The 10,709-nt window shown below is 40.1% G+C and overlaps 1 protein-coding gene across 4 annotated transcripts in view; it reads right to left on the bottom strand.

The window, feature by feature from the left end:
* The window catches only part of RSPRY1 (ring finger and SPRY domain containing 1), a 55,389-nt gene that overhangs the window by 2,822 nt on the left and 41,858 nt on the right, over nt 1-10,709 (bottom strand). For all 4 annotated transcript variants that reach the window (XM_078358262.1, XM_078358263.1, XM_035281861.3 and 1 more), the window contains 4 exons: nt 10,296-10,407; nt 6,960-7,062; nt 6,438-6,590; nt 2,283-2,387 (listed from right to left, as the gene is read on the bottom strand). In XM_078358262.1, the coding sequence (XP_078214388.1) occupies nt 2,283-2,387; nt 6,438-6,590; nt 6,960-7,062; nt 10,296-10,407 (473 nt within the window). The remainder of the gene's footprint in view (nt 1-2,282; nt 2,388-6,437; nt 6,591-6,959; nt 7,063-10,295; nt 10,408-10,709) is intronic.

Raw genomic sequence — 10,709 nt, 5'->3', positions numbered from 1 at the left:
TGAAATATATATGTGTTTTTTATACTGTTAAGGAAGTATCCATTCATTCCTATTTTATAATGTTTTTTGTTTCTCCATTCGTTTCTGTTTTATAGTATTTCATCCATTAGGAATGGATACTGAATTTTAACAAATGCTTTTTCAGCATTCTTGGAGAAAGTGATAACTGCCCCTCTCCTGCCTCTGGCCTATTTGAGTAATTATATTAAAGATTTCTGTATTGTAGGCTGGGCACGTTAGCTCACGCCTATAATCCCAGCACTTTGGGAGGCTGAGACAAGTGGATCACTTTAGGTCAGGAGTTCGAGACCAGCCTGGCCAAGATGGTGAAACCCTGTCTCTGCTAAAAATACAAAAATTAGCCAGGTGTGGTGGCTAATTTTTTTTTTTTTTTTTTGTATTTTTAGTTAGTTCTATTTCTGGGTTAAACTCCTGACTTAAAGTGATCCAATTGCCTCGGCTTCCCAAAGTGCTGGGATTACAGGCGTGAACCACCACACCCGGCTTAAGATTTCTGTATTATACCATCCTTGCATTCCTAAGATAACTCCCCTTGCCAGTTGTGTTGCTGAGTCTTACTTTCTAATATTTTAATTAGGAGTTTTAGATTTATATTCATAAATAAAAAACAGTTTTTTCTTTTTATGAGTTTTACCAGCTGTTAGTATGATTACCAAAAATAACATTGTGGTTTTCCTACTTTATGCTTTGGACAAGTTTAAATAGAATTGGACTACCTATTTCCTGAAAGTTGTAGAGTTCACCTGTGAAACTAGCCTAAGTACTTGTGGGAGGGACAGCAAAGGTAGCTTTAATAACCATTTCAACTTCTTTCATGGTAACAAGAATACTTAGATTTCCAGTCTCCTCTGGGGGTTGATTCTTGTAATTCATTTTATCCAGGTTTCCTTTCTTTGTCCCTATATCCCTTTTAAAATTGTTGCTGCTGCTCAAAGTTGAGATAAATTTTCTTTTAATTCTTTAAATGTCTTCTTCCAACTCTATTTTGGATATATATCTACTATGGAGACTATGATCATACTTAAGATACCTAGTTCTAAGTTTTATATTTCAGCACTCATTACTGAGCCCTTGTATTAAGTGCAAGACCACAGGGAAGGGCCAGAGAGCTCAAAGATGAATAAGACCAGATCCTGCTGTTTGAGATCTTAACATTCTTACAGAAACAAAGATTAAAAAGGGCATGAAGATATCCAACATTTAAACTCTGCATCTGTCTGTGAGGCCCTGAGAACTAAAACCTCCAAATGTGCTCAAACTGAGAAATGCTGGGCTGTAGAAGTAATAGGGAGGATTAATCACAGCTGGAATTACTGTGCCTTTCTTTCAGAAGAAAGGCTGGTATAGCTAAGGGTGAAATGAGATACATTATACTTCCCTTAAGTGCAGAGCCAATTAGATAACACATTTCAAAAGACAACAAATGTAGAGGCAGAGTCAGGGACCCAGGCTAAGTCATTCCTGGGGATGACAAACTGGGTCCATCACTCCAGGTTCTTGACTCCTGTGGAGCTAGGTGGCTAAAGCTATGTCAAAAATAAGACCAAGGCAGAGCATGGAATACGAAGAATTACAGGTAGCTGGCTTGTAACATCAGCATGAATGTTGCTCATATACAATCAACACACATGGATTGGCCAGGACGCCACAGTGCCCAACCGCTCTTCTCCTTTCTAAACTTAATTGGGCTAGCCTTCCTGGGGACCATCTTACTAGCTTCTCTTGCTGATGCTCACTCTGTTCTATAGGGTCCAGGCTGCCCTCTGAGTTCATCTCATACAACTGAAATTTAGTAAGATGACAAGGAGGCTGCTAACTTCTCAATGGTTGATTGTAAATAAGTAAATGAGGAAGCTCTAAAACTCAAAGAGACTGCCCAGGAAACTCATAAATAGCATTAAACCTGTTATATTTTGTGAAGCAAAAACTGTATCAAAAATGCAGTACTGAGTAAAAAAACAACAAAACAAAAACAAGCCTTCCACATCAAGCAGCAGCTTCTATTTCAGGTACTTTCTGGAAGACAGCCAGATTCTACTTAAACTCTAGTTCCTCATTCAGCCTGCTTTAGATACAATAAACCTTGAGGAACAGCTATGGAACTAGCAATTCAACAACAGTATGAAACTTTGCTAATATAATTAGGAATATAATATAATTAGTATATATTATATTAGGAATATAATATAATTAGTATATATTATATTAGGAATATAATATAATTAGTACAAAAGAGGAAACAACCAAACAAATCCTCTTACCTGTGTCCACATGGCTTCAATTGTGTGTCTGCTACCTCATCACAACAAAGGGAGCAGCAGTTTTCTCGGATACTGACTTGCTTCAACAGAGCAAGACGCCTGTGCCTGAATAGAAAAAGCAATTTGAAATTCATTTTGTCAACAGGGGGCCTGTCAGCAGCGATGCATATGAAATGCTTTGAAAATGCTCTGCACCTGTGAGATGTACTCCTTAAACTTTGTTCAGTAAGGTTTTCACACTTGATACCTCCTTTCAATCCTACAATCATTTTCTAAAGTAGGGAATGAAGGAGGTATAACCATTCCCCCTTTCTTCTTTTTTTGAGATGGAGTTTCGCTCTTGTTACCCAGGCTGGAGTGCAATGGCGCGATCTCGGCTCACTGCAACCTCCACCTCCTGAGTTCAGGCAATTCTCCTGCCTCAGCCTTTTGAGTAACTGAGATTACAGGCACGCGCCACCATGCCCAGCTAATTTTTTGTATTTTTAGTAGAGACGGGGTTTCACCATGTTGACCAGGATGGTCTTGATCTCTTGACCTCGTGATCCACCCGCCTTGGCCTCCCAAAGTGCTGGGATTACAGGCTTGAGCCACCGCGCCCGGCCAACCATTCCCATTTCATAGACAAAGTTAAAGGAAATGGCTTGTATAAGGTATGCAGTCAGGAATCAAATTCAAATCCTTTAGTTCTAAGTCTCGTGCTCTTTTTATCTTACCAACGAATTTCAACCTTTTAAGTCACATATGTGAGAGTCTGATGACAAGCATAGGGCCTTTCCCAAGAAAAACACACATACACAAGTTTTTATACAATATCAAGGGGTTTATAACAGTCCATTTTAGACTCCCTGCAAGTCCAGACAGCTCAAATTAGAACCCTTCCATTATACTTTCAGCATGGAATGGAAGCAGACAGACAAAACTGTTGTGCTGAAGGTACAGCCCTAATGGATGGGCAAGGGAAGCATGAAGCATTCATTCTGTTCACTTATGAGCTTACTGTATGCCAGGCACTGTTCCAAGCCCTAGAGATTCAGCAGTGAACGGAGGACTAAAAAAGTATCCCTGCCTTCGGAGAGCTATGCTCCAGTAGGGGAAGACAGAAATAAACAAGGTAAGTTAAATACAGTGTTAAATGCTGATAAATACTACGAAGGAAAGAGAAAATGGGAAGGACAAGGAGTGTACACATTAGAGGTAGGGAGTTATTAAAATAACTTTAAATACGGCAGCCAGGAAAAGTCTCATCAAGGTAATATTTAAGAAGTAACGGCAGTGAGGGAGTGAGTCTTGTGGTTGTCTGGAGAAACCATTTCAGGTAGCATGAACAGCAAGTGCCCTGAAGCTATCATAGGCCTGATATGTTTCGGGAGCAGCAAGGAGGCCAGGGTGGCTGAGGAGAATGAGCAAATGGGACAGGGTAGGAAACAGGGTCAGAAAAGTAATATAGGAAAGGGAGACGACAAATTGTATAGGGCCTGGGAGGTCACTGTAAAGGTTTTGGCTTTTCCCTTCAGTGAACAGGAAGCTACCCACTGGCATCTTTTGAGCAGAGAAACGTGTGACCTGACTTACATTGTAACAAATCATTCTGAAGGCTGTGTTGAATAGATTGAAGGGGGTCAAGGTAGGAACAAAGTAGAAGGCAAGACAAAAATAATATAGGTAGGAAATGGTGGAGGCTTGGACCATGGTAGCAGCAGTGAGGGTGATGAGTAGTTGGATTTGGGATATATTCTGAAGGCACGGCCTATAGGATTTTCTGAGGGATTGAATGTGGGAATGGCAGAAAGTAAGGTGTCAAGGATACTCTACAGTTATGGCCAGGGAAACTGGGATGATAAAGGAGCTATTAACAGAGATGAAAGGCTGGGTACAGTGGCTCAGGCTTGTAATCTCAGCACTTTGGGAGGCCAAGGCAGGCAGATTGTTTGAACTCAGTCCAGGACTGGCCTGGGCAACATGGTGAAACCCTGTAATTAGCCAGGTGTGTGGCAGGCCTGCAGTCCCAGCTACTCGGGAGGTTGAGGTGGGAAGACAGCTTGAGCCTGACAGATGGAGGTTGCAACAATGACCTGAGATTGTGCCACCACACTCCTGGACAACAGAGTGAAACCATGTCTCAAAAAATAAAATAAAATAAAAATAAACAGAGTTGAGAGAAAACTGTAGGAGCAGCAGTGGCTGTGAGTGGATGACTTGTAGCTGAGAGGTGGGTATGTGGTACTTCACTGTATTATATTCTGTTTTTCTTCTGTATGTATTTGAAATTTTCCATAATAAAAAGGTTAAAGAAAAAAAGAATGAATGGAAGAAGAATTAGAGACAGAGAGTATATACAACACAAAACAATTTATAATATCCCATTTAGTAGTAATAGGGCCATGATCTCCTACCCTGAAATCAGAAAGGAATAATATTCCAATGAATATGAAGTATCACTGAATATATGTTTTTGGAACACAGGATGAAAATATTAATGGCACAGAAAATGGTCTTAAGTAAGTTCACACTTAATGTCACAATTTGTAATCAAGCACAATTGGAATGTTAAGGGCAGCAGGGTGCAAGCAGGAGGTTGCCACCCAATTAGGCTCCTGACAACTCTATCTCCTTCTTTCTATCAGAGAAAATAGTCTAGAGACAGCACAGGATTGACCTAGCTTGTAATTCAGCTGTTCTTATTCAATACAAGACAAATTTTGGGTACGAAATTTATATACATGGTTACCAAGAGAGTATGTATAAGCTGCCCATAAAATGAGACTGACAGCTGATGCCCATTGCCATCTGAGTTTTGGAAGGTTTAATTCTGCAGGAGTGATTAACTAAATACTAAAGCATTTTAACTAAGGCCAGTCCCCAGGGGAATTTAGATGAATAAATTAACCCTTTTAAGGTATATGTGAGAAGACTTATTTGTGGGCATCATCCAATGAAAAGGCGGGCTAGATGATAAAGAATGGGGTATGACAGATAAGGGAGAGGTGTCCCTCAGACTTTGGCCAAGAGGTATTTAAGGTGTAGAATCTCTGTCAGGCACCAAGGATGACGCTGAATGAAAGTTCTAGGAATTAACCTCAGATCCCTGAGCGGGGATATATGCAACCCTTATATTCTTGGGCTATTACCAAAGCTCTGCTGCTGCAGACAATGCTGCCATTATCATGCCCATTTTCTAGTTCACCTGGAAACTACTGAACCACTGAGACAGTGAGTCCAAGATGAAGCATAGGCCAGAGCGCTGTGTGCAGATCTGCTTTTTGAGCCAAAACAAGAGCTAGGATTATGTTACAAATACCTTCAGGGGCATAAGAGACCGACACTAGCTATGTCATGACGAGTATGCTGTCCTTGGCTGCTGAGAGAGACTCTCTTACTGATATAAGACAGGAATACCCTTTAAACAGGCAGCTGCTCTGTTTAAAATGATAAACTTCAGCTCACATTGTGAAACAAGTTTCAACTTGAAGTAATTACCAGGAAGCAGCTGGAGTCTTCCCCCAGCCTAAGGAACAGACTACATCACCTCACAAGGAAGTAAGGCAGGCATTCATCTGATAAATTAATGCCAATCAGTTTTTGTCAAATAAGGGCTGTGAAATATTATCCAAGATGGTATTCACTGATGGTTGTGGAACAGTGTTGTCATCTTTGCCACACAGCTAAAACCACATAAAGTCTCTTTCAATAAACCTGAATCTGTTAAAAGATGCACTAGATTTCCTAATATTTAGGATTCTGACACTGACATTCAAGTGAAGTTAGTCTGCAGTTTTTTTGTGTGTACAGGTGTTATATTTTTCTAGTTTTTATACCAATCTTACTTATCTCACACAAAAAAATTGAAAGTGCTCCTTCTATCTTTCTGGTAACATTGTAAATAACAATAAGGTTATATGTTACCTAAAGATTTGGTAGAGATTCCCTGTGAAACCACCTTGGTCTGGTGCTTTCTAGGGACAAATATACACAATAATTGGTTCGTGTATATCTCTTCTGGGATCTTAGTAATTTGTATTTCCTGTAAAGTCATCCATTTTACTCAGGTTTTTAAAATTTATTTGTCATGTCTTTTAAAGTCTATTATAAACTGTTTTAATTTCTCATAAGATGCATATGAAAGTCTGGAGATAGCCTGGGCAGATTCCTTACCTTGGCAAAATGATTTTTTCTTCAGCAGTTAGGAAGGCGTAGTCATTAAAAGTGCTAAATTTCATAGATGGTGGGTATTTGAATGGTTTTGCTCCAAAATTGAACTCACATTGTTGATATGACATGAAACTAGCTGCAGCAAAAAATCCGGATCTACAAATAAAAGGAATTAACCATTTTTAAAAGAAAAAGAATGGACAGAGGGCAATAGAATTAATAAAACACAAAGTTCATAGAACAGTTTTCAGAAAGGCAGGGTGAGTCAGTCCTACCCTAGCAGAAAGGAAGAGTAATGGATTGTGTTTATAACTCACACAGGTCTGTGACCAGAGAATATTCTGCCTTATCTTCCTGTATCAAACCTTGGGATAGTTTTAGGTCTGATCAGATGAGTCCCCAATCACTTGAAATGAATCAATTTCTCATCACAACTATGTATATAAATGGACAAAGACTTTTTTTCCTAGAGAAAAGGGCATTCCATGCATCTACTTGAATTTTTGACTGAGAAGAGGTACTTACACAGTAGATGAAAAGACCTGCTTTTCAGGAGGCAGCTGGTTGCCATTTAAAAAGAAGATCATTTGCTTTTCATTCAAGTCTAACAGAAATCCTACTGTATCTCCTAGAGGATAAAGCAAAACACTGTTAGGATAATGATGTGTACTACCAAGATTCTCTGCTAAGCATCTCAAGTGTTTCAACGGCACTGTATTAAGTCTGAATCTTTTTGTTTTTTTTGAGACGAAGTTTCGCTCTTGTTACCCAGGCTGGAGTGCAATGGCGCAATCTCGGCTCACTGCAACCTCCGCCTCCTGAGTTCAGGCAATTCTGCTGCCTCAGCCTCCTGAGTAGCTGGGATTACAGGCACACGCCACCATGCCCAGCTATTTTTTTTTGTATTTTTAGTAGAGACAGGGTTTCACCATGTTGAACAGGATGGTCTCAATCTCTTGACCTCGTGATCCACCCACCTCAGCCTTCCAAAGTGTTGGGATTACAGGCTTGAGCCACTAAGTCTGCATCTTTAGCTATGCATTCAACATATTCATCTTTGTTTCTTCTGTAACTGATCAGACCCCTATACACCAATATTTTAATGTAACAACAAGAAAAAAATACTGCCAGTTAAATTATGACAAGCCAGTCTTAAGATACATCCCAATTTCAAAGATGTTAAAATGTGGGGATAAAGGTACATTTTGGGCTCCCTGAAATATGGGAAAATCAAAATCATGTGTTTACTTGCCTCTCTGGTGAGATTTATAACTCCTTAGATAACTACCTCAAAACATGCCTTAAAAAAAAAAAAAAAAAAGCAAGGCAGGCTGGGAGAGGTGGCTCACGCCTGTAATCCCAGCACTTTGGGAGACTGAGATGGGCTGATCACCTGAGGTCAGGAGTTCAAGACCAGCCTGGCCAACATGGTGAAACTCCATCTCTACTAAAAATACAAAAATTAGCTGAGTGTGGTGGCGTGCACCTGTGATCCCAGCTACTTGGGCGTCTGAGGCACGAAAATCGCTTGAACCTGGGACATGGAGGTGGCATGATCCAAGATTATGGCACTACACTCCAGCCTGGGTGACAGAGTAAGACTCCATCTCAAAAAAAAAAAAAAAAGTACTTACTTATTGAATAACATAAAACTGTAAGGTTTCAGTTTTTGGTTTTGTTGTTGTTTTTGTTGTTAAGACAGGGTCTTGCTCCATTACCCAGGCTGGAGTGTAGTTGTGCAATCCTAGCTCACTGCAGCCTCAGACTCCTGGGCTCAAGTGATCCTCCTGCTTCAGCCTCCCGAGTAGCTAGGACTATAGGCATGTGCCACCACACCTGGCAAATCTTTAAAATTTTTTGTAGAGATTGGGCGGGCAGGGGTCAGTGGCGGAGCAGGGTCTCATTATGTAGCCCAGGTTAATTTCAAACTCCAGGTCCCAAGTGATCCTCTGAAAGGATCCCCATGCTTCAACCTCCTTAAGTGCTGGGATTACAGGTATGAGCCACCATGTCTGGCCCAATTTTGGTTTTGAAAGATAAATAAATTTACTTGTCAAAGGCAAACAAATGAAATTACACAGTAATGACAAGAAAAATGGACAGTCGATGCTGGTGGAGGAAAATCTGGCAAAATACAGCAAAAACTTTGAAATTCTGTATCATCCTTGCCAGAGAAGCTTCACTTCTAAGGGTTTTATCTTGAGAAAATCCAGAGGGGTCTCTAACGATAATTTTAAAAGGCAAAAATGTCCAACAATGAGGCATTAATTAGTATATTATAGTACAACTATATAATGAAAATTTGAGAAGCTATTAAAAGTAATGTTATTGGCTGGGCCATGGTGGCTCAAGCCTATAATCCCAACACTTTGAGAGGCCAGAGGTGTATGCATCACTTGAGCCCAGAAGTTTGAGACTAGCCTGGGCAACATGGCAAAACCCTGTCTCTACCAAAAAAATACAAAAGTTAGCCAGGCATGGTGGTGTGTCCCTGTAGTCCCAGCTACTGCAGAGGCTGAGGTGAGAGGATGGATTGTGCCTGGGAGGTCAAGGCTGTATGAGCTGTGATCCTGCCACTGCACCCAAGCCTGGGCGATAGACAAGACCCTGTCTCAAAAACAACAACAATAAAAAGTAATGTTATTTAATAACCTGGAAAGCTATTCAAGGTATTAAGTAGAACAACAACAACAAATACATATATATAATTTCAGTGTTTTTAAAAAATCTCTCGATGGAGAAATTACAGGGGATTTTTGGTTTATTCATTTTGTTCTTTTTCTATTTTTCAAATTTTTATAATAAACATTACTTGAATAATCCTTTAAAAAATTCTTATTAGAAAACAAGCTAGTTTTTTAAAACAGTGCCTTTATCTTACGCTCCATTAAATGAAGGAGTTTTACGTTCCTTCAAGAACCTGCAAGCCATTAAAATGCATTAAAATGAGTGTTCCTCTTGGCCTTTCTGTTTTTTTCTCCCCCCACAACATCAATTTGATCAAGTGGAGCTGTTTCCACATGGGCGTGGGCAAATTCCTGCTTACTTTCTTTCCTGTTTTTTATTTTTATCTTTATTTTTTTGCGATGGAGTCTCACTCTTTTGCCCAGGCTGGAGTGCAGTGGCACAATCCTGGCTCACTGCAACCTCCACCTCCTAGGTTCAAGTGATTTTCCTGCCTCAGCCTCCCAAGCAGCTGGGACCACAAGTGGACGCCACCACACTTGGCTAATTTTTGCATTTTAGTAGAGACGGGGTTTCGCCATGTTGGCCAGCTGGTCTTGAACTGACTTCAAGCAATCCACCTGCCTCAGCCTAAGTTCCTTCTTTCTTTTATATTCATAATGCTGATTAGGGTAGCAAAATGAGAGAGGGATGCTTGGAGAAAGAGCTGGGTTATATCCCCTATCTAGCTCTGATGCTAGGAATCAAATCCTTCCAGAGGTTATATTCTCTACCATATGACCGTACTTCCTTAAAGCATGGCCACTGACCTGTTCCATAGCCATCTTGTCCCTGAAAAATCCTCATTTTAGTGGCATTACAACTGCAGTGTCCCTGATATCGCCATGGCTGCTTTAATTCAAAACAGATCCAAAGTGGAAAATAGAATTCATACTAATCTTAAGAGTACCCTTCTCTGACTAACATAAAAATTTTATTTTCTGAAATGTTTTTGTTACAGGAAGGACTCCACCAGAGTTAAGTTTATCAGAGGAATACCACTTATATCCTTGGCAGCTACACAAAAGCTAATATCCCTTTTCACATTTGATCTTCTTCTAAGACATTTTAAGGCTTAATGTAATAAATGTCTCATAATAACTGACTTGATACATTTATAATGGAGAGCATGAATACCTTCTTTCCAGCATGGGTGTATGTGAGGCTTACTTCTGGCATTGTACCAAATCAGCTGCCGGCAGCCATCATACGCACAGGAGTATTCATCATCCCCAATGCCATAGCCTTCCTGGAGAGAGACAAGCCCCGGAAGATTAGCAAGTCTGCCTGCTCTAACCTGGGAAGAGAGTGTGTCTTTTATGACCATTGACCTAGTGGCTGGGATTCTAAGTTTTCTGTATGAAGAGAGAATTCACAGTTTTTGGAAATTACTAAAATTATGACTTAGAGGCCTGGTTCCAAGTGAATAGATAATGACTTCACCAGAAAATACATGCCCAGTACCTCCTTTGTTCAGGCACTTTCACATTTGTTGGTTCATTTAATTCTCACTAACTACCATGAGGCTGGTAGCATTAGACTCCATTTTAA

Source organism: Callithrix jacchus, chromosome 20 (assembly GCF_049354715.1).
Source record: "Callithrix jacchus isolate 240 chromosome 20, calJac240_pri, whole genome shotgun sequence".
NCBI classification, from domain to species: domain Eukaryota; kingdom Metazoa; phylum Chordata; class Mammalia; order Primates; family Cebidae; genus Callithrix; species Callithrix jacchus.
Note: the sequence above shows the minus strand (reverse complement) of the source record. Positions and strands in the feature narration are given on the sequence as shown.